We start from the raw sequence: 24,471 nt of genomic DNA, 5'->3' as shown, positions 1-24,471 counted from the left end.
CGAGCATATGGAAACCCAAACAAGTGAACAAGGAATACTCCATGTCTAGCTACTAACAGTGTGTGCACGTGTGTGTGTGTGTGTGTGTGTGTTAAAAGCAGCATCTCAGAAAAAAAAAAAAAGGTTGGTGACCACAACTGAATGAACCACAGCTCCCCTACTACACTATAGTGGAACAAGGTCCTGTGCTGTGCAAGCAAGAGCTATCCAAACCCCTACAGAAGCTAGCAATTCTCACTTGCATCCTACCTTGCACAACTGTAGCTATTACTAGAATTGGAATTAAAGCCGCTGCTACTAGATGCTAGACTAGAGGATGGGTTTGGGAAGGGTGTTCTTTGCAGGCTATGGACATTCCAGGGACAACAACGGATCTACCTGAACAGTTTTCACCAACAAGAGAGACCTCATGCCAAATTGTTTTATTTAGCAATCAATATATATAACCTACTCCATCCCAAACTAGAACACCAACTGAAGTGTAAAAAAAAAAAATGTTAAAAATCCAAACTCTCTACCACATGTTGTTGGATTCCCAACTCTGACTCCCATACCCAATGGTTAGTAATGATGGGTGTTGGAGTCTTCTGGAGGGCTGCAGATTTCACATCCTTGCGTTACCAGCTTAAATCATGCCTCCCCAAGCTACCTCATTCAAAAAGGCTTTACAATGCTTCCAAACAACTGTTCAAGCTTTGGTTTCACTGACTTTACAATAAGACAGAGTTCCATAAATGTTGTGCAACCTTTAGGTATGTTAGCCCCAAGTCATTTAGAACTTTACAGGTTAAAACTAACACCCCAGATTGTGCCCAGAGGATCACAGGAAGCCATTGTCAATGCTGGAGCAGTGGTTTAAAATGCTCCCTGTGACAGGAGATGGATCACTGTGTCTCACACTGAATGGAGCTTCTGGATAGTCATGAAAGTTAAATACATTGCAGCGATCAACCTAACGGAAGCTAGGCTTGATTGCACCCAGAAGCAAGTCGACCTTCATTTGAGAGGCAGGCAACCAAGCAGAAGGGAGAGTCTATGTTTCATTGGCAAGCTGAAGATCCAGGGGAACCTCTTCCCTACCCTGCAATAGCTGTGCAAGCCCCTGGAAGCGTTCCTGCAGCTGGAAGAAAGATAAAAAGACACACATTTCATCTTTCAAAAGGGACTGAATTTTTCCATCCTTTGTCTCAAGATTGCTATTCTCCCTTTTGAATCCCTGCATTCATCGCTTTTTGGTTCCACCCGAGACCCAGTTCCATGCAGCCACAGGCCCACCACCTTCCAGCTGCAAGGGATCTAGCTCGCTCTGTTTCTGGGCTGGCAGCATACTGCCCACCTTTGGGTCCCACAGTCGGTTAACTTCCTAGCTTCTTACTGTATTTATTGGTCGCATAAGGACTGGCCTGACCTCCAACTCTAGCAGCCAGTCACCTTGCAGGATGTTCTTGCGGTATTCTTCCAGCCTCAGCTGCCTCCCCAAGGCATCCAGCTCACAGAGAACAGCCTGGCGCTGTGGGCAGGGCACACTCAAATGGTCTTTCTCCAGTTGCTGCTCAAGGGCTTCCAGTTCCCTTTCCTTAGCCACCCGGTGATGCCGCAGGTTGGAAATGCTCTGGTTTACCTCCTGAATCTCTGCTTCCAAGCTCAGAGAACGTTCCTCCCGCCACAGCAGGGACGAGAGTTCCCCATGGATCTTGTGCAGCTCGTTCCTTCCCTGGCTGCCACTTCTCATGCAGGTGCCCCTCTCATTGCTGCACCTGCTGCTGGTGGCTTGCGGCGGCGGCCAAACCTCCAAGCAATCATGTTGGGCTTGCGGTAGTCCAGGCTGGCAAAGGGAACTGTTGAATCCATGGTGTTCCAAGCTGCCCGCAGCCAGTCCTTTGCCTCTCTTGGTTGAGCCTAGATCTGAGGGCACTGGGCGGGTGCCATGGTTGCTGGCATGGCGCTCCACCCACAGCCTGGCAAGCTGGGCAGTAGCCAAGCCCTTGTGAAAGAGGTCAGGAACCAACCTCAAGACCTTCCCAAAGGGACAGGAACTGCCAAAGCCCTGCACATCAAGCCAGCTTTGGGGGCTGAAAAACTGTGCATCAATTGTGTCCCCTTTCAGGAGCAAAGCCCATTTCCTCCTGACAGAGAACAACTGCTTGGCTGTGCGTGCAACGGATGCTGGGGCACGAAGGTCATGTCCTCTCCTGTGTCCAAAGGTCAATGCATCAAGCGAGTCATCATTAACGTACAGGTTTTCACACAATGGAAACACAACCTTGGTGTCAAATGACCCTTTCAAGGAGCCCAGGTACCGCACATAGGTGACAAACCAGGAGATGTAGCTGGCAATGTCACACTTATCACAGCCAGCTGTGATCCTCACTCTATCCTGTCCATCCTGCTCTCTGGACTCAACAAGCTTTTCCAGCTGCTCGAGGCTCTGGATATCTGCAGCAGGGGACAGCAGCAGCAACACATTGTAAAGGGTGTCAATGTCAAAAGCTTGCTGGCAGCTTCTTATGTGTCCCTCAAAGGACTGGATCTGATCTTGCAGAGCAGTATACAAGGCTTCCATCGATGCCATCAGCAGCCTGAGAAAGTAGAATGGGGAAAGGTTAGGTAAGTTGTGAAAAGCAACTCAGCAGGCAAAGCTTTCCCTGTCACTGCAGTTGTTAAATACACAGGATTGTGAGCAGAACAAGGCAACCCTCAAAATAAAGAGGTGTGTACACAGTGGAGCCAAACGGCAATGAAATGCAAAAAATAGCAGCCTCTGACAATTCACTATTTACAAAATCTCTTTATACCTTTGTGTAGACCCACTTAATACCAACTGAGGATAACACCTCAAGCATCTGATACGGTGGGCTTTGGGCCACCAAAATGCAGTACTTCTGTTGCTCTTGTTCTCCACTGGAAGCTATAACCCTCATGTCAGAGATAATGCAACCAGAGTAAGTATTGAGACACAAAGGTGTCTGTGGTCCAAAGAGGTGCCATTTCCCCACCCCTCCCCCTCTGTATGAAAAGTACACCCAGTTCCCCCTTATCTCAAACTTCCTCCATGGCCCCCAACACTCTCTGCAGTTGGGAACTTACCACCTCCAGGAACAGCAGTCACCTGAAGAGAAGAAACAGGTTATGTCTCACTGCACAGAGGGACAAATAAACACCCTTTGCCATGGACACAGCATGTTGGGACATGCTTTCAGCACTGAAACAGGGGAACTCAGTCCTTACAACTTTAGCTGTAATCAGTGGGGCAAAGCTTGCAGTTGGCATAAGCCAGCCACGCTAGCAAGGGAGTACTCGTAAAAAGGGAGATTCCTGTGCCAGAACTAACAGGGTCAAAGGACCGGATGCCAAGGAAGACAATGCTCCTTTAGTATTAAAAATGAGCTTTTCCTCATCCCTGTGGAACAAGCCGAACTTGCAAAAATGTACTCCTAAGGCAGCAGTGTCACACAGAAACTTCTTTTCTTTACCTTGTGACCTTGTTGCCAAGGTCTGCTTTCCCTGGTCAGAATGGATGTAAAAATAAAAAAGGCAAAGAGGCCCCGGACAGTTAAGTGCAGTCAAAGGCGACTATGGGGTGTAGCCCTCATCTCGCTTCAGGCTGAGGGAGCTGGCCTTTGTCCACAGACAGCTTTCCGGGTCATGTGGCCAGCATGACTAAACCGCTTCTGGCACAATGGGACATCGTGACAAGTACCAGAGCACATGGAAATGCCATTTACCTTCCCGCTGCAGCGGTACTTATTTAATTACTTGCACTGGTGTGCTTTCAAACTGCTAGGTTGGCAGGAGCTGGGACAGAGCAACAGGAGCTCACCCACAGAACCGCCGACCTTCCGACTGGCAAGCCCAAGAGGCTCAGAGGTTTAGATCACAGAGCCACCCACTGGGAGGGAGAATGGATGATAATATACTGTAATTGTATGGAGCTTCTCAGTCTGTAGCCCCCAAAATTGAGAAATCTGCGGGGATCGCCTATCTTCTTGGCTGAAGAAGATATCTTCAAAATCTTACGGAAATTTCCTAAACTGGAATCTTTTCTCCACAACACGCACCTGGTCCTTTTCTCATTTCACTTCCACTGACCTCCCACCTCCCTGCTGCCTTGGACCACACATCATCTTCCTTTTGCCTAGTGCTTAACAAAGAGTCACCTGGAGAGGGGTAAATGTTCAAGTTTAGAAAGCAGACATGCAAATGAATAAATGTTCCCCTGGCGGTTGGTAACATGGAAGTGATCAGATGCCTGGAGTTCTGAAAAAAAGAGGAACTTCTCTCTCTGTGTGAGAATCAACATCCTAGCACAGTAAAGGCATTGTGGAATGAGGATTTGTTACCTTCCTGGAGAAACAAGGGGGAAGGCAGGGGCCTTAGCCAGGAAGAACCACCAGAGCAGGCTCTCTGGCAAAATATGCACAGAGTGCGCTCTTTGGGAGAGACACTGTCCAGGGACAGTGAAGGGTCTTGCGGTGATTAGTGCTTATAGCAGGGGTGGGGAAACCTTTCCAACCCAAGGGACACATTACTTCACACGCAATCATCTGGTTGGTGTGTGTGTGTGTGTGTGTGTGTGTGTGTGTACGTGCATGTGCCAGCGGTAGGCTTGGACAAGAAGCAAACATGGGCAAAGTAAGGGATGTGACTCATCTTTCTACAGTAGGCTTTATTCCAGCTGCACAAATGTTAGAGGGCTCAACGCACACACACACACACACACACACACGCACACACACACACACACACACACACCAGGCACAGCTCCCCATCCTGCATCCATGCAAGCAAGAGGTTTTGCCACATGCCAGCCTGGCAAAAGCATATTGGGGGGGGGGGGGCGGCATGGTATAGGGAAGGGGTGAGCAGGGTGGCCTGGGAAAAGTTCCAAGAGCTTGAAGGTATGCGCTAGACTCCTGGGCCTGAGTTTCTTCACCCTTACTCTTTTTAGGTGGGCCTCATAAAAGTTGTGGTAAGGATCCCTGTTTCTCTAGCATAAACCCTGGATCCCTGCTTGAGAACCAGGATCCTTTTTCAGCCCTTCATTTTTATTTAAAAAAACCATTTTGCTTCTTTGGCCCATTCTTGGGTAACCTTAAGTATGGTTTCCAGAGGGGTCACTGTCTGTTGCAGCATAAACAGCAAAGACCTTTGTGCTTACCCCACATCTTAAAGGCTGGCAAATTTATTATGGCACGTGCTTTTGCGAACCAGAGTGCACTTTGTCTGATACAGCTACAAGGCTTGCTGACTACGCATGTATTCTTCTCATATCAGGAGAAGGCAGAAAACTGATAGCAGCAAAGGTGCTCTGATATCCAGGTGTCTGCTCTTACATCTGCAGCATGAATAGGGAGCAGCTCTCTCCAACAGCTGGCTTTAAAGGCAGAACAGGCCATGAAGATTTGCTTCATACTACGGCCCGTAACAACTTCTTGCCTTACTCTGCTACGAAACTCTGTGTCAGTTACAGAATTGTATTCAGCCTGCAACCCCAATCTTAGAACTGAATCTACAGAGCTGACCTCATGGCTATAGGCTACAACATCCAGGCTAATTTTGGCACCTTTATCTTTTCTCCCCCACCCCAATCCCACCCTGATTTGTGTAACATCTTTCTTGACTAAGAGTTCTGGAGACCTCAAAACTTGTCATGATTTTGTGGCCTTGGGGTTGGTCCCCCCAAAAGGAACTGTCCAGCTGTGGATTTTGGATTGTGCTTATGGACCAAAACAGCTACCTTTATATTTATGTACTTCTTGTGAATTTCCCTAGGAGGCAGCAGAGTGCCAGAGCTGGCTCTAGTAGCACAGTCTTGGGAAAAGATGCAGGCCTGGGCAAAGGGCAGGGGGAGTGTTTAGGTAACTTGCAATTACCCTACACATGCACTGAGGAATATAATGCTTATTTCACTTTGGTGGTTCTTAAGTGTCACAAGGAACCACATTATCTCTTACCTTTAGTGACCGGAAAATCCTCTTTTTAGCACAGTGCTGCCAATTTATAAAGCATGGTGCAGGGCCAGGCAATAACTAGTTAATTCCACACCATGATTTCAAGGGGAATGGGCACTTTACTATTTAGTATAAATAATGGGCACGCAGGCAGTATGATGCTTCAAAAGCAGGTTTGCCCATTGGAAGGGAGGCCTATTGATCCACCCTAGGGCTTACTGTGCTTCAGAGCTGCTGTTAGTGGGGGGAGTGGTAAACAGCAACTACAATGCAGGGAAGCCAATGAAGGAGGTGGTGGTGAGCGAGCCAGTCCCAGGTATCAAAAGGTTTGCAATATTTTCTCCCCTCACGCTTTTTGGGGGGGAGGGGGGTACTTTTACCAACTGCATTACAGTGAGATGTGCAGTAGACTCGACCTGGTGCCTTCCATGTTTTGAAATACAACCCGCATCAGACCCAACCTGTGTGGTCAATGGCCAGGATGCTATCAGTTGTTGATCAAACAATCTGGAAGGCAAAGGCTACAGTAGAGGAAGGCTCGTCCATCACTGCATCCTCCATGCCCAGAAAGGCTTGATCTGATTAATCTGTTGGACGTGCACAGAAGCCCTGGCAGTAGCTCCTTGGCATCAAAAAACCTGAACTGGTCAGTGGGCAGGGAAAGCCAATGTGATGACTTCCTGAAGTTGCTGTACAACAACTCTCATCAGTCCCACCCAGCTTGGCCAGTGGTCAAAGGTGATGACATCTTGTTGGCTTTGACTCAGGGCACCAACCTCTCCGTGCAGATGGACACTTCCTGCTAGACAAGACTCCAGTTGCTAGAAAAAGCTGAGCAGGCTGCTGGAAGGGGAACAGCAGGCAAGCCATGAAATGAAGATGTTGCAGAAGCACAAAAGATGTCTAGCCCTGGCCAAGAAAGGAACTACAAATTACTGAAAGGGTGGCGGTGATTTCAACTGTGTGTCCTGCCTAACCTTCTGCAGTGAAAGTGTGTTCTGACAGCCCAGGATTGGAAAACATGTGGCCCTCCAGATGTTGTTGGACTCTCAACTCACTTCAGACCTGCTGTAGTCCAGGGGTGGGGAACCTGAGGCCTGTGAGATACTGCTGGACTACAACTCCCATCATTCCTGGCCATTGACCGTTGTTCAACAACATTTGGAGGGCCACAGGTTCCTCAACCCTGTGCTAGCACAAAGCCACCGCTAGTTGTAAGAAGGACAGAAATGTTTCCTAGATCAACCCAAACTACTCTGTTTATTCTGCAACTGCAACAAGAATGTGGTATCTACTCCATGCACAAACACACACACTATGCATGACCCAAACCAGCCATTACATCATCAGCTCATTTCTGCTTGCCTTTCTGAGTGTGAACTTATGCAGCCAAACAACAATGCCAAGCCAGGAAGAGGTAATATCAAAGCTTCTAACTGTACCAGAGACAGACACATTTCATCCGAGCTGGCTTGAAGAGGTAGAAAATATGCCAAACTTTGGGAGATATAGTGCTTCATAAAGAATACAATTTCAGCAGTGCATTTTTTTTATTATTATTAATTTTTTTGCCACTTGTAAACCTGGTTCCTTTCTATGCACCCTAAAACAAATATCAGCATATGGTGAAGCTGGAGAATCTTTTCCAATAGACCTTCTGCACACTGAGTTTACAGGGACACAAACAGATGTTCAGCCCTGCTAGGTAAAAGCAAGGATATTAGCTCATTAGTGAGATACAGTCATACCTTGGCTCTCAAATGCCTCGGCTCCCAAACGCTCAAAACACTGAAGTGAGTGTTCTGGGTTTTGAACGATTTTCAGAAGCCAAACGTCCAGCGCGGCTTCCAATCGGCTGCAGGACGTTGGTTTCTGAACATTTTGGAAGTAGAACGGACTTTGGGAACAGATTCCGTTCGACTTCCAAGGTACGACTGTATATTTAAAATAATATTAGGAACGAGCTGAAGTATATCACCTCATAATGAAGGGTGTGCAACTGAAGCAGGTTCTCGCCAAAGCTCATCAGCCATCACAAATGGGAACTGGAAGGCACAAAATCCCATCACCCCGTCCTACGCCCAAACCAAAGGAGCAAAGGCTTAGCATTCAACACAACCGAGGAGACCACACTTTCTTCCACACCCCTCCTCCAATAAGGGGAAATGTGCACAAGATATTTCCTCAAACAGTCTTATGGTTAGCAAAACTTCTCATAAAAATGGGGTGTGGAGAAGTAATTAATAATCCTGGGCAAATGAAGCAGGTTTGCAGCTCGTACATTGCTGAGTGAAACGCTTGTGAACTGAAGATGGTCTGGAATAGGGGATCAAATCCCCATTTCATTTGGACCATTTTGGATGGGACAAGCTTATAACTATGAAGACAGGTGATGGCATTATGCAGTTTGTCTTCCCAATAAAGTTAACATTTAATAATAAACAAGCAAACCATGGTCAAACGTCATCATTAACATTGCTGCTGCTGCTGCTGCTGCTACTGCTGTTTTTATTGTTGTGGTTGAAGTTAGAGCTCCTTAAGAGTTAGGAAGATCCTAGAGATACCGGGGTCTAAATGATATCCACTTAGGGCAGACCACATCTACTACAAAGTCAGCAGCCACTGCCCAAGCTATTGGAAGAGGCAGCTATTGCATTGCATTGCCCTTGCCTGTTCTCGGCTTGCAGTCAGAAACATTTTACATTAGGAATGCCAGCCAGTGGGCAGCTTTGACTGGGATAGCAATGCCCTTTAGGCAATCCCCTTCTCTTCTGGTGGGAGCAGGTGTCACAGGTCCCCAGTGTGATCCTGTGAAAGCCTCTCACACCCCCTTAATCTCATTCCACCGGAGCAAGGGCACAGCTGGTGTGAACACGATCCTATCTCAAGGGAGCCAGGCCTAATTCCTACAAAAGCAACATGGAGAGGGGGTGGAAACAAGTCCAGAAAAGGTCACTGATTGAAAATGCAGAAGACCAGAGCTGAGCAATGCCCAAGCCCCTCTCTCTTCCAGCACTATCAGAGCAACGCAGCACACGTTTGGAGCCAGACAATGCCTCCAGTAATGCTGACATGTGTTTTAATCGGATTTTTAGCAGACTTTTAAGTTTATTATTTTTGAATGTTTTTAAAGTACAGTGGTACCTCGGGTTACATATGCTTCAGGTTACATACGCTTCAGGTTACAGACTCCGCTAACCCAGAAATAGTGCTTCAGGTTAAGAACTTTGCTTCAGGATGAGAGCAGAAATTGTGCTCCGGCGGCATGGCGGCAGCAGTAGGCCCCATTAGCTAAAGTGGTGCTTCAGGTTAAGAACAGTTTCAGGTTAAGAATGGACCTCCGGAACGAATTAAGTACTTAACCTGAGGTACCACTGTAGTTGTATCTAACTGGGTGTTGTTGTTTTTTTAAAAAAACCAAAACAACCACAAACAACCTGATTATTTTATTTTTATTTTTGGAAATCTCTTTGAGGTTATATTGCAAAGAAGCAGTATAGAAATCCTGTGAAATAAAAAGATAATAGTTGCAAACTGGTTTTTGCTTTTGTTTAAATAAGAACCCAACACATTTTTATTGCTTTTATTCATATGAAGAACACTACAAAAGCAAACCAGCAAATCACAGAAGTCTCTAGCATAAAGTAACAGTTGTTACAGGAACATCAGTAGAGGACTGCAGAACTGTTCAAGTTGTGAAATTATTTCTTTCCTGCACAGGCATTCCTTCAAATTGATTTCTACCACAATCACATGCTCCTGGGGCAGATAAGAAAGATTTTCAGGATCTGTTTATCCTCAGGCCCAAATCTGAAGACTGGCTGGAGCCTATCTCATGACACACATTCAGGTAGACATCCTTTGAGCAAGCAGAGTGCACATTCAGGACCCAGCATGAAGAGAGTGGACACATTGCAACAAGTAGCAACAGCTAAATAAAACCTCTCTTGCACAACAAATCCACTCCCTCCTGCCTGCCCTTGGCAAAGAAAAAAGTCAAACTTTTGAGGGGTAAGAAAAGTGACTGAAAACTACAGTGGAAAAGCAGAAGATAGCAGCACCTTGACGGCAACATCATAAAACCTTCACACAACTCTTACGGAAACAAATCAGGCAGATTGCCCATTGCATGCTTGGTCTGGAAGAAACCAGAACCCATCCTCACATTGGAGATTCATGAACTGACACATTTTAATAGCCATGCAAGCTGATCAACATGAATACAGTAAGCCTGCAACTTGCATGCATTTACCCGTAACTTGTGTGCATTCAGCTTTACATGCATGGAGGGAAAGTTAAATAAATAAGAAAGGGGAACAGAAAAGGGAGGGGTTCTGGAAAAAATGTATTTGGCAATTCCACCCATCATTGAACCCAATGGGTTTTGACTATACATGATTTTGGCTTTAGGCCCGATCCCCAGAATGTAACACTTGTGTAAGTTGTGGGCCTATCGTAAGATATTAACCTCCAAAAACTTCCTTTCCCTGCATTAGTTTCCACGCACGGATCTTGAGGGAAACAGCTGAGAGGGCTGGGTTCATATCAACCCATTTCTCATCACAAGAAATATGCTGGGCGATGAACAGACCTAACAACTGCAGCCGGTTAATAAAATATTGAAGCAAATCTTACTCAAAGTAACATGACTGCCATGGAATATGTCTGAGATTATGGCTGGGGTGGGGAACTAGATGTTGGTGGATTTCACCTCTCATGTCCTCAGCTAGCATTGCCAAATGCCAGAAATGATGAGAAATGTGGCCTAGCAGCATCTGCAATGTTGTAAGTTCCTTGTCTCTGGATTGTGAGATGACTCAGATAAGTTGGATTCCTTTGCCTACAGTTCTGCACAAATAAGATAGATATTTGCGTGCAGAGCTCTAGAGCAACAGCTGCAAAGCAAAACTATACGCCACAGATGTTAACCATCCAGAGGACAATTCTCAGTTTTGAGGAGTCCCTCAACTAAAGCAACCACAATTCCATGCATTACTAAGCGCTAAAAGATCAAAACCTAAACCCAAAGGAAATGCAATCCACTCTTATGCATCATTACCATGCAAGGCTAGACAATCTCCTGATTTGCTGAGACAGGCGAGAAACCGTAACACACACAAAAATGAGTTCCCCACCACAGCTAACTAAGGCAGATTCATCAAAGCATACATTCCAGAGGGGTATCTTATGGCAGCAAAAACAGCAACGAGTTTTGCGTCACCTTAAAGCCTTATCGTGGCATAAGATTTCATGGGTTAGAGAGTTCACATCTGATGTTGTGGGCTTTAGTCCAAAAAAAGCTTATGCCACGATAAATCTACAATCTTCTAGATGCCACAAGACTCTTGGTTGTTCTTTCATAACAGTACAGATGTGGACTGTAGGAGTTACTATTGGAAACCATTAGAAAAACTGGAAGAATTGTGGTCGGAAATAGGGATTTGTAAATATGACTATGGTAGTGGAAAGAGCTGGTATTTTTCATTTATCTCAGACTTTATATACATTTTGCAAAATCTGAGTGAACCGGTACTGTACTTAGTTACATAAAAACATTATCACTACGTTCAGGATGTCAGACTGCAGAGGCCTTGGGCTCAAATCCCCACTCAACCATGAAGCTTACTGGATGGCCTTACGCCAAACCTACCTGTCAGGGTTGTTGCGAGGATAAAATGGAAACAGGGGAAACTAGGTAAGCCACTTGGAATTCCTTGGAAGAAATCTGGGAAATATATGCAAGAAATCAACAAAACAAACCATAAGAGAAAGTGTATGGCTTGGTTAGTATGCCAAAAAGAAAGAAAGAAATAGGCAGAGGGATAAACCTTTTGTTCTAAGATCTCCAAAATTAGGAATTTCAAGATTGGACAACATCTCCCAAGGACCAGAAAAGGAGGTCTGCAGTTCAAAGGGCACAGCACCTCCCATGGATGCAAAAGGTCCCAGGTTCAGTCACCAGCACCTCCAGCTAGGCCTGGGGACAGCTTGGCTGAAATCCTGGAAAGCTGCTGCCAGTTGGTGCAGACAACATTGAGGTAGATGGAATAATGGCACGACTCGCTACAAAACCATTCCCATATCTCGAAAGGAGATATGGGAGAGCTAGCAAAAGTCAGAGAGCGAGCCTCACTCTGTGCTACCAAAATGATCCCGGACTGGGAATAGGATGAGCAATCAACCTAGAGGCAATCATAGAATGGTAGAATTGTGCATCTGGGGAGATCCCACCCCAAATATGGCGCATGAAGCCATCATGAGTAAGGTAGGTGTTGCCCGCAGGCAGAAGCTCCTGTCTATTTATATTTTGATAAAGCAGGTCTGACTCATATGGAGCTAGTGACATCATTGAATCGAAGTTGTTCATTCAGGGCATGTCTCATCTACTGGCAAGCTTACACACCTTGAGATATGGGTGGGTTATGCACAGACATAGCACACATTTCCTGCTGCGCTCCCTGCAGCCCCCAGCAGAACGGGAAATTCCCTCTCGGCTGCTTCCTGCTGGGGGGGGGGAGCATAGGTACTGTCCTATGGTGAGGGACTGCAGGGGGGGGGATGCATTTGGACTGAGATGGAAGAAGTCCATGAGTGCCTCTCAGTGCTCCAGTTCAGGCGAATCCCTCTTCTCTCTCCTTCCCCTTGCCTCCCCCTCCCCTTTTTGAATGACCTCATCCAAGGAGCTGCAGCAGGAAGGCAGGAAATGGGTGCTCACCAGACCCTCCTTTGATGTGCTGATAGGTCTGTGTCAGTGACCAGGCGCATCTCCAGGCCCTTGCCAATCCCAGGCAGACAGGATGGCTCCCTCCCTGCAACAGGAGAGCATCCTAGATAGGGATCGCCTACTTGTCATTCAAAATGCTTGATAAGGAGGGGGGCTCCCAGAAGGAAGAAAAAGCTAACCTAGGCAGGAATTGGGAAATAATGACACAGGATCCAACAGAGTCCTGGATGATCCTGCCTCTTGCCCAAAGCTCTCCCTGCTTTGTCAGTTCTTCAGTCTCCTCTGCATCCGATTTCTACTCTCTGAGGCTTGGTCTTCCCATCCTTGGCTCTTGATGGTGCATCTAGCCGCCCCCCTCCCCTCCCCTCCCCGCCATGCCATCCCTGAGCTCTTTCCCCCATCTTCATCCCACCCTCCATTTTATTCGCTTCAAATCTCTCCTCAAAACCAACCTATTTATTAGAACTCTGGCAGAACCATGGGCAGTACCGGGGGGGGGGGGGAGGTAAAGGTAAAGGGACCCCTGATCATTAGGTCCAGTCATGACCGACTCTGGGGTTGCGGTGCTCATCTCGCTTTATTGGCCGAGGAAGCCGGCGTACAGCTTCTGGGTCATGTGGCCAGCATGACTAAGCCGCTTCTGGCGAACCAGAGCAGCGCACGGAAACGCCGTTTACCTTCCCGCCGGAGCGGTACCTGTTTATCTACTTGCACTTTGATGTGCTTTCGAACTGCTAGGTTGGCAGGAGCAGGGATCGAGCAACGGGGATTCGAACCGCTGACCTTCTGATCGGCAAGTCCCAGGCTCTGTGGTTTAACCCGCACCCCCCCAAAAAAGGAGCTCATTCCCCCCCCCCATTGTAGACTGTTATTAACTTACACTGTTATTTTTCTTTCATAGTTCTTAATATGTGGAACACAACTCACCCACATAGAAATATATTTTGCCCCTTCTATGCCCGCCCACCCATTTTTTTTCTGGTGCTACCACAGGGCACAACTTCTTCACTGGCATAACCTATTACTATAACTCTGTAATTTAAGCCTAAACACATCTAATTGAAACAATCACTTATTGCTTTCTTAATCACCGTGCCCCCTTCCCAGCTTTCCCTTCCTTGGTCATTTCCTTGCTTCCTAGCAGATCCACAGCACACATTCAAAGCACATGAGGTCCTGCAAAGAATCTTGGGAGCTGTAGTTTCCTCTGCACAATTCCCAGTGCCCTTAATTTTTAGACTGTAAGTCCCTGAAAGCAGGGACCTTCCCTCTTATACTAAGTAAGGCATCACACACCCTGATGTGCTGCATGTCTGATTTCCACAATGATTCAGTGATGAAAGTCCCAGTCACAGGAAAAGAGTCAAGAGAAACAGAATGAGTTTCAGTGTTTCAGGTTACAGTGGAAATGGCCTTGGATGGGAGCCACTATTTTGCCACCAGGCACTTAGACTGAGGTCCTCTTGGCTACCTCCAGTTGTGGCTTTGTGGAGGAAATGGGAATGGCCTGATCAATGACTGTAACATTCCAGTTCTTTCACTATAGTGTGCCCTACCCTCTCATTCATGGGCATTTAGAAGGGGGGGGGGAACAGCCCATTTTTCTCTTTACAGACCAGAAGAGAGCTAAAGAGGGGGGGGGGATCATGTTTCCCTTTTGGGGTTTTGTAGCTTATGTTGTTATCCATCTAAAGCCGCAATCTGACATACTATTAGCCTCTGCACCTAGCAGATTCCAGATAGAAGTCTCAGCTCTGGGGAATGTGGGACAAAGGGAACAGAATGTTTCCGTTCTTTTCCAGAGCTGGCAAAGCAAGTGACAGGAATCCCAGCAGCAGTGTTTCCTGTTCACTCCTTTGGCACACAAACATCTCCGTACCTGCTGAAAGACATCTGTGCCAGAGCCTCATTCCTGGCATTCTGAGGAACTGCATCACAGTCTGGAGGGTTTTTCTGGAAGCAAAACTCCTGAGATATAACTAGAATCATGTGCTAAATTTTGCAGCCAGATCCTAAACTGGCTATGCTCTCAATCTATGGGACCCAATATAAATTTACACTTCTCAAAGACCTTAACACCTTTCTTATCACTGCAGACGTAGAGAGATATTTGAAAAAATTGTGTTCAAAAGGGTGTGGCACTTATGTAGCTCTTTCTGAAGAACTGGCCCACTAGGCTCAGAGTGCTCAGGGGTGCTGCCAACAGAACTAATTCTATGAGACTTCCTAGCATTCATCACGCATCACCATGAGTGTTAACTGATGGAATCTCCAGTATCTCATGCACCTTTTTGGAAAGACACTCTCCTCTGATTGCACAAAGCCACTCTGTTCTCATCTACACAAATATATAGCCTGGAGTCTGTATTGCTCTAATATACCATTAGTTCTCCTATTTTGTTGTATGCTAGGGATGGGAAACCTGTGGCTCTCCAGATGTTGTTGGACAGCAACTTTCATCACCTCTGCCACTGCCCATGCAATTGGTATTCAGAAGCATACTACCTCTGACCGTGGAGGTGGAATGAGGAATCAGGCTTAGTAGTCATTGGCAGCTTTATCATCTTAAGAATTCATCTAACCCTCATGTATACCCATCCAAGTCTGTGGTGATCACTGACTCTTGTGGGAGCAAATTCCATCATTTAACTATATGCTGTTTGAAGAAGTACTTTATTTTGGATGTCCGGAATCTTCCAACATTCAGCTTCACTGGAAGCCCCCAAACACCAGTTGGTGAGAGCATGGTGCTGATAATGCCAAGGTTGCAGGTTCGATCCCCGTATGGGACAGTGCATATTCATTCCTGCAATGCAGGGGGTTGGACTAGATGATCCTTAGGGTCCCTTCCAACTCGACAATTCTATGATTCTATTGTTATGAGAGATGGAGAAAAACTCTCATGCTGCTTTTCATGTGGTGTGTGGGTGTCATGTATAGTGTTGAGTTGTACTTGTTGCTCACAAACATTACCTTGAAGAAGCATCCATCCATCTTCATCTCATATACAGTGGTACCTCGGGTTACATACGCTTCAGGTTACATACACTTCAGGTTACACACTCCTCTAACCCAGAAATAGTGCTTCAGGTTAAGAACTTTGCTTCAGGATAAGAACAGAAATCGTGCTCCGGCGGCGTGGCGGCAGCAGGAGGCCCCATTAGCTAAAGTGGTGCTTCAGGTTAAGAACAGTTTCAGGTTAAGAACGGACCTCCGGAATGAATTAAGTACTTAACCCGAGGTACCACTGTACAAAGAACAACTGAGACATATAAGGGATGTAATAAGTAAGACAGAGGTTACAGAAAGGGAAAGCGTTACCATTTCCCACTGGGTATTGTGAATGTCTCCTTTTAGGTCACTAGAGAGGCTGCCTTGAACTGGAGGACTCCTGCCGCAATTTTCCCGCAGAGACCCTAAAACCCCACTAATGGGTTTGCCACATGACTAGTGGCTACGGAGAATCACTTTCTGGCTCTGATACAGACACCGAGCAGCAAGCTTTGCATCTCTTTTCATCCTTTCTTTCACCAGAACAAAAAGGAGTTCTTGTGGCAGACGCATTTTGGCAGGCGCTTTTCATGGACTTGCAACCCACTCATCAGGTACACGAAGCACCCATCTTGCTCAGCACAACCACAAAACATGAGTTGCAACACTGAGTCAATTAATAGATTAATTGGTTTAAAATATTTCACTCAATGAATTGGGCAAGAGATTTGTAAATGTTTTCAAACAGCCAGTATTTTAAAAAAGATTGTGGTGTACATGACTGCTGAGAATAGATGTCCCCTCCTCCGAGTAGGGAGGCTGCATTTTTGAAGAGGACGTCCCACGCAGGTAGCAACTACGAACAATGGGTGCCTTGCAAAAATCAGAATGTTTTTCTTCTTATAGGCAAACATATTCAGTTTAAATTGATGAATGTATTGCTTAACTAAACAAAACTCAAAATGATTAATCAAATGAGTCTCTTTTAACATGCAACAACTGCAATATAGATGCAAACTTCTCTCTGAGTTATGGCATATTGTTGGTGTTTCAATGCCTACTGAAAACTCTTTTATTTCCCCAAACCTTTGTTGGCAATTATTATCTGTCTGTTTTTAATCTTTTTGCATTGGATTAACTATTATTGTTGTTATTACAATACAGGTTGTGGTTTTGTGGTAGTTTTTATATTCTGCTGTACACTGCTTTATGATTTTTAAATAAAAAGTGGTATAAAAACATTTTTTAATAAATACATACTAATGCACACACACTAGTGTGAGCTAATTGCCTTATAATAAATACTAACAACAATAACAACAACAATAATAATAATAATAACTTATTACTCATACCCCGCCCATCTGGCCGGGCCTTCCCTGTGACTCTGGGCCTTGCCCATTTTTCATTGTTCCACTTCTTCCCTTGCTGACTTCCAGATATTTTGGACTACAGCTCCCAGCATCCCTGATCAGTGGCCACACTGGCAGGAATTAATTGGAGTTGTAGTCCAAAAATAAAAAATAAATCAGGCAGGTGGGAAAGAGTGTCCCAAGGCCTCTCTTCCATTTCTGAGTGGGTGGGCGACTGTTTCTTGTTTTCTAAGAGCACATGCATGCACTTGAACACTATGGCACCATGCGGTGCACAGCCTGTCATTTCACACACTACATCTGCTGGTGGATATTTTAAATGCTGAAAACATACTGAAGGGCAATTAACACACATACCCCACATATATTTAACCAAAATATTAGAATCCTCTTGTATTGAAATCAGTGGAGAGACAAGCTGTTGCAGAATAAAGAAATACAACAGGCACTTACCCTCCAACATTTCTCCATTGAAAAGAGGGACGTCCCTTTTCATAATTATAATTTTACTATTTATACTCCATACATCTTACTGGGCTCCCCCAGCCACTCTGGGCAGCTTCCAACATATATAAAAACATAATAAAACATTAAACATTAAAAAGCTTCAGGAAAGCTACAGGATTGCCTTCAGACAGCTTGGGGGTCGGATAATTCCATACCCTCCAACATTTCTCCAGCGAAAATAGGGACACCATCAGGAAAAGTGGGACATTGCAAGATCAAATCAGGAACCAGGACGGCTTCTCTAAATTGGGGATGTTCCTTGAAAATAGGGGCACTTGGAGGGTCTGCAGAGCCCACGACAGTGTGTAACAGGTACGGCGAACCTGTGGCCTTCCAGGTATTTTTGGAGACTACAACACCCATAACCCCGATCTTTGGCTAGGCTGACAAAGAGGCTAAATAAGAGTTGCAACGAGAGAACCCTATTGGGACACCTTAAGCTCCTTGGGAGGAAATAACAGAATCACAGAGTTGGAAGGGATCACGAGGGTCATCTAGTCCAACCCCCTGCAATGCAGAAATCTTTTGCTCAACCCACTACCCTGAGATTAAGAACCTCATGCTCATGTGCGATACAAATGTGAAAATAAAGAAAATTACCAGCCTGCGCGTCGCTATGTCCAATTTAGCACTTCAGAATCTCCAGGTCTCAAACCATGGAACATATACTCGGCGCTAAGCACGAACAAGAGAGCATCTGAGCAAGTGCAGAGTGCTTTCCCGCTACCCACAAACGGGATCACAGGGGGCAGGACTTCCAGGCCGGCGTCCCTGGGAGCGACCTCCCTGATCCCTCCGCGCCTCGAGGCGGGCGGAGGCGACGGTGGGGCAACAGGCCGGCGCTGGCGCGAAGCAGGCGCCACCCAAGGCGCTCTCGGGCTCCAATCAGGCGTCGGGGCGGAGCCGAGGCTGGAGCCGGCCACTGGGCTCGCTCTGCCTGCGGGATGCTCGTGCTGCGGCTCTTGCTACCGAGCGCGCCGGGGAGGCGCTGAAGATTTGGAGCGAGGGCGCCGCCTCCGCCGCCTCACCAGGCCAGGTGGACGCCTATGAGGGAGAAGCGCCACCGTCCCTGGAATCGGCGTTGCCTTCGGAGCAGATGGACCCCCAGCTGCAGGAGGTGAGAGCGCGGCGAGGACGAGCCCGAGGGCACAGTCCCGCCCCCTCCAAGCTGCTAGTCCCTCGACACTAGGTCTCCTCTTCTTCCCTTGCCTTTGCTCCCCTCGCCTTCCTTCAAGCGCGGCGGCGGGCGCACGGAATCCCTTTCCACCCGGCCAGCAGCTGGCCGGCCAAAGAGGAGGGGTCGCCCCCGGTCCCCAGGCGCCCCTGCTAGGCTCGGCTGGGCTGCCGTCAAACGGCTGAGCGAGACTGCCCGGGCGGGGGGTGGGTGTGTCGGGTCTCGTTTTGATCCAAGGGTCTCTGGCGGAGGGTCGAGGCTGAGGCCAAGGGCTTCTCCCCCTTTAGATCCAAGGAGCAGAGGGGGGCTTCTCTGCCCATGAAAGGTAAAGGAGGGGCACCATCCTCACACTTAACCCTGGCATTGGGAAGAAGAGGGAGGGGGAAAGCTGCAGGGTCTCCAGCGGAAAACAGAACCGGGTCCGATGGGGACCTTTTGGGAGCAAGGGGTGATGATCCGTTTGCTAGACCGGGGCTATGCTTGTCAAGCTTCGCTGGAGCAGGAGTTTCCTTCTGGGAGGGGAGGCGGGCGTGAGACAGTCTGGTTGCTGTGGGTGACCCTTAAAACTGGCCCCGAGAATCTCCCACCCTTCAGCCGGTCTGTACAGTCTATTGGTGTCCAAGCCTCTCTCCAGTGATGACAAAGGAGGCTTTGAACCTTGACTTGTTGGGATCCAGGGGGCACATTTGGCACATCTGATTTCCTCCTTTGCTTCTGCGAGGATGGGTGCATCCTCCTGTGTGAATGAGTAATATACCCCAACAGACGCATTAAACCCCGAACTCGTTCTGAAATGGATGAGCCATTTGGGGATTTTATGTCTGTCTGTGTTACTAATTCACACGCTGGATTTTTGCTACGCTCATGTAGCATCTACTCCTCTGTTTCTCTGGGGAGAGGAGATGACAGGGTGCTCCCTTGATTGAAAGTGGCACTCAGCTGCTGCTGTGTCTGGTTTTTTGTTTGTTTTTTTAAGTGAAAACAGTCACCTTACCCTCCTCCAAATGAGCAAATTCGGGCTCTGTGCCCAAGGAATTCCCGTCAATACAGTTGAAGAGGGCTGGGGTGTGTGCGCATGCGCATGTGCACATGCATATTTCCACATGTCCTTATTCAGGATGCTGGACACAGGCAGCAGAAGAAAAAAATACTGGGGAGAGGAGGGGAAAGGTGAGGGCAAAGCGGGGGGGGGGGGATTAGTCACGAATAGTCTTGCCTGTTGATTCCTGAAAAAGAAATAACTGTACATTTCACATTAACCGTCTCCAATATTTCCTCCGAAGTCAGTCTTGCTGACTTTGATGGAGTAAACTTTCAAGTTGTAGGAATCCATACTTATTTCATGTGCCAGTTTGTTATTCAATTATAATTTATACAGTACTGTATGTGAAAGGACCTTTTCTTTAAGTAACCACCAGGGGTCCAGCAACAGTGTGATGGATGAGGGGGGTGAAGCAATTTGCCTGGAAAACACTTGCTGCCTCACTTGGCCTCTACTATTGCCTATGTGTATTTGGGCTTGGTCTTTGTAACCCAGAACACTTACTCCAAGCGCCATTGGTGGCTGCTGCTAAGTCTCCTTCATACCAGGGGCAACTTGGCCTGTTGCAGCCTGCCTTCAGGAGATGGAGCCCAAAGCCCTAGTTTCCCCCAGACCATTGTAACCTGTATACCCCTCTCTTCCCAAGAGCTACAGCTGTACAGACATCTGACAGGTGTCTTATTAATGCAGCAATTGGCTACTGCTGTGCAAGCAAGAGTGCCTTCTTACTCTGGCCTAGAAGTGCCGAAGAAAACTAAGGGCTGAAAGTGGCCTTGATGTGAGCAGTGATGCTGCGTGCTGCACGGTCTGCTTGTCGCTGCCCTTTTCTGAAGCAGCACCAGATGACTGAGCAGTAAATGGCTAGCCATGGCAGTCCTAATTCTGTTTTCCGGGACCATAGTGCGGAAGAGTTGTGTGGGAGCACAGCTAAGCTGTGGCTTGGACTGGGGGGTTGATGGTCTTTGGGCCACTTTGGCCTTTGGCTTTCCCCTTGACTGATGCTAGAGGTTTTCCCACCCTCTGTTAGTTTCTGGGCCATTAAGCTCAGTGTCTGAGCTGTCCAGGCACTAAGGGAGCAGGAGCAGATAATGGGTTTAAGGGGCTCCATCTTGCCCCCACCCTCTCTTTGTGTTCTTTATCTGAACAGATGTTTTTATGGATTCCACCCTCCTCTCCCCTCTTCACACAGCAGGCCGTGTCTGCTGTTCCCTCCCCCAATTCTCCTTGCACAGAATGTGGCCGGGAGCTGCTGTTGCACCCTTTAACTGATTAACCTAATGCTGCGCAGAGCGTCTGGTGCCTGGCTGTAATTGTAGGGAGCCCCATTAGCTCGCAAAGGAGCATCTTGCCCCCTCAACCCTCTGCGCCCCAGCCAGTATGGAAAGGACTTGAAATGCAGGCAGAACAAAGTATCAGCCCTCCTTTTACATCCATGACAGTTCTTTGCAGCCCTTCACACGCACGCACACTCTCTCTCTCTCTCTCTCTCTCTCTCTCACACACACACACACACACACTGCTCAGTAGAAGCATGGCTCTATAGGGCAGACCCTGCAGGGACCAGGACTTTTCTCAGTAGTCTCCAAGCATAGTTGCAGGTACCTCCAGTGGGTAGTCAAGTAGCCAAAAAGGATCTGCACAGGAAGATAGAAATCTGTCTTATTCTGAGTCAGACCATTGGTCCATCTAGCTCAGCAATGTCTCCAATATAAAAAAAATCCTTCCAGTAGCACCTTTAAGACCAACTAAGTTAGTTCTTGGTATGAGCTTTCGTGTGCAAGCACACTTCTTCAGATAAAGGTGCTACTGGAAGGATTTTTTTTATTTTGACTATGGCAGACCAACACGGCTACCTATCTGTAAATGTCTCCAATGACTAGCAATGGGTCTCCAGGATTTCAGATGGGAGGACATTGCCAGTCCTCCCTGGTGAACTGGGATCTTCTACATGCAAAGCAGCATATAGCTGCCCTTGGCTGGAATGCCTAAGTTTGTGATTCTTTTTTTAAAAAAAAAATTACTGAAGGGCACTCTAGACCTGGTTAGAGGCACTTTCCATATTATTTATTTATGCATCTATTTTTACATTATCCAAGAGCTACGCTTGTTACTGGAACAGATTCTGGCAGCCCAGCACAAATGCAAGACTCTACAACCAACAGGCTAGGTTTGCTCCTTTGCTTTTAAATTATATCCTACTTTTCTGTTGAACAACTTTCCCTGCATGTCTGTGGTCAGGAAGTGGGTGACACCGAGGATGTGATTCTCTGTCTTGTCTGCCTTTGGGGACTGTGGCTCTTTGGGATGAGCAGGGAGGTCTGGGTCAAGCTCTGAGAAGCTGCTTCTCTTTCGACATCCATTTCTGGTTTGAGCCGCTCATCTAAAGCTGTGAGTAAAATCAAACCTAAATACAGCCATCTGCAATTTTTAAAATATAACTAAACAGAAGGGGGGGGGAGAAGAGCAGAAACAGAAACGAGGCATAGCAGACTAAACAACAACAACCCTCTTCTGAAGTCTTCTAAAACCTAAGAGTTTTCTCTTCCCACAGTGATGGAAGGTCAGGAAGGAGGTGGGCATCTACCCCTGCCCCCCTCCACTGGGGAAGAGGGCTCCCAAGGCCTGTTGGGTGTGCAGTGGCTGAAAAGGTGTCATGTTATCTACCTAACCTTCAAAGATGCCCCTCAGCAGTGAGAGCAGATAGGCTTATATGGAGGAAGATTAGAGAGGCATACAAATCCCAAAGCAAATGCTTTATTTGGTGGGGGAGTGGGGGGAAGAGGAGGAGAGCATGTACAAAGTCAAGACTGAGAAAAGCATATGGGTGGATGGATGGAGGCTGAGATGAGGAAGCCGACTGTGGCAGGAGGGACAGAGTGTGAACTGAGGGGGACGTGTGGGCATAGGACTGCTCATATTTGCTTGCCCTCTTGCCCAGCTGGCTGCCACTTCTGTGCTTGGCATGATTTGCTGGCTGGATAACTTGGCTTCAAGCAGTAGCTCCGTGCTGTGTCTTGAGTATATGAAACAAAACCAAACCACACAGCAACACTCAGAATAGGCTCAATGGCTTGAAGGGCATCCCCTGTGGTGTTGTGGAAGTCCTGGGTGGCACAGAGCCCATTGTGCCTTTTAGTGCCTCTGCATGTACGGTGGGCAGGCTGCTCTGCTCTCTGGGGAAGCCTGCCAGCAGGCGCAGGCACTTCCCTTTGCAGGCTGAAAACCAGAGCAAACGGTTGAATGGTTGCTTTGCTCTCCCTTCCCCCTCCCATCTCAGAGAAGCCAAATCTTCCACAGTGGCCTAGTCACCCTGGCCTGCTTCTTCCCTGGACATGTAACCAGAAGCAGCTCAGCAAGGGAGAGGTAGAGGTGGAATGAGGGGAGGAAGATGACTGCAGCTCTGTGCCAGGAGGAAAGTGGCTTGCAATCGCAATGAAAACTCCTGCACAGCTGGATGTTTGTGAGAGAAAGAACCGGGTGGTCGGGGAGAGAAGATGGTGACAAGGGTGTCTAAAGGGAGTTGTGACTATGACAGTGTTTTCCCTGTATATCTGTGGGCAGGAAGTGGACGGCCACAGAGGATGTGGTCCTTGTGTTTGTCTGCCTCTTGCTCTCTGCCTTTTTTGTGCCAGGGCTTTTTTGGGATGAATGGCGGGGAGGCCTGGGTCAAGCTCTGAGAAGTTTCTCCTCTGCTCTCATCATCCATTTCTGGTCTGGATGGTTTGTCTGCATGTTCCAAAACTTTGTGCCTCGCTTAGCTCTCTGATGAGTTAGGTGGCTGCGTTTTTCCTTACGCCATCATCTTCCCAAGTGACTTTTCTTTGGTTGAGAAGATGGTGGAGCCACAGAGCATGGAACAACCTATGTCTAAAACCCCTTTGTTGACTCTTTTGCCTCCTGAACAAGTAGCTTGCCACCATAGAAGGGAATAAAGCATGTTCAGCATAAGTGAAGGTTGGGTTATTGTATAGCATGTTTGGCCAGGGAGATGGTTGCCTCACTGCTCTCTTCCTGAGAGACAGGGGTGATTGATGGTGTGTGTGTTAGGGGTAGGAGATGTAGTGCCCTCCAGATGTTTTGGTCTATGACTCTCATCAGCTTCAGCCAGCATGGTCAAGGATGATCAACTCTAATCATCCTTGACCATGCTGGCTGAAGCTGATGAGAGTCATAGACCAAAACATCTAGCAACATTTTGAGGGCACCACACGACCCCGCTGAAATCAGGAGGCGAGCGTGGCACTGACTGTCTTTATCTGACTGCCCATTTTTTGATGTAAGAGTGCTGAACCAGATGTTGGTTTGATCTCACAAGACTAATTATTATTTGTTCGTTTATTACAACCCAGTCCTTTCTTCCAGAGAGTATAGGGTTTTCCGTTTTATACTAAAAACAACCCTGGAAGGTAAACTAGACTAAGAGAGAGAGAGAGAGAGAGAAATAGGCCCAAGGTCACCCAGTGCAATTCATGGCTGAGAACCTCCTTGGTCTTAGCCAGCACTAACCAGTATATCTCACTAGAATTAAATTCTTATGTTCAAGACACACACCTTTTTGGATATATGGCAGGGAAGATAACATGGGTCAGAAACAAAAGCCTCAGGAGTAGTGATCAAAGAGGTTCCTTATGGGCACTTGAAGGATATTAAATGTGATATGGAGGCTGAGCAATTGCACTTGCATTCAGAAGTTGGTGTACAATCTAAGG

General features: G+C 47.2%; 2 protein-coding genes across 5 annotated transcripts in view; one reads left to right on the top strand and one right to left on the bottom strand.

The window, feature by feature from the left end:
- Positions 1-456: 456 nt before the first annotated feature.
- LOC308474239 (uncharacterized protein) lies at positions 457-18,340 on the bottom strand. 4 transcript variants are annotated; one of them, XM_081000357.1, is made up of 3 exons: positions 18,147-18,340; positions 1,376-2,579; positions 457-1,120 (listed from the first exon to the last, which is right to left on the bottom strand). In XM_081000357.1, exons 2-3 carry the CDS (start codon positions 2,570-2,572, stop codon positions 1,034-1,036), a joined length of 1,284 nt encoding a protein of 427 aa, XP_080856483.1. In that variant the 5' UTR covers positions 2,573-2,579; positions 18,147-18,340; the 3' UTR covers positions 457-1,033. The 4 variants fall into 4 exon arrangements, with proteins under 4 accessions (XP_080856483.1, XP_080856485.1, XP_080856486.1 ...); XM_081000359.1 differs by having other exon boundaries at positions 1,409-2,579; XM_081000360.1 differs by having other exon boundaries at positions 1,432-2,579.
- A 144-nt stretch (positions 18,341-18,484) lies between these two features.
- LOC308475875 (unconventional myosin-X-like) overlaps positions 18,485-24,471 on the top strand; it is a 79,872-nt gene continuing 73,885 nt past the window's right edge. The window contains exon 1 of the mRNA XM_081003350.1: positions 18,485-18,663. Within this exon, the coding sequence (XP_080859476.1) occupies positions 18,643-18,663 (21 nt within the window). The 5' untranslated portion in view covers positions 18,485-18,642. The remainder of the gene's footprint in view (positions 18,664-24,471) is intronic.

Source organism: Podarcis pityusensis (genome assembly GCF_964106645.2).
Source record: "Podarcis pityusensis genome assembly, chromosome: 1".
NCBI lineage: Eukaryota > Metazoa > Chordata > Lepidosauria > Squamata > Lacertidae > Podarcis > Podarcis pityusensis.
Note: the sequence above shows the minus strand (reverse complement) of the source record. Positions and strands in the feature narration are given on the sequence as shown.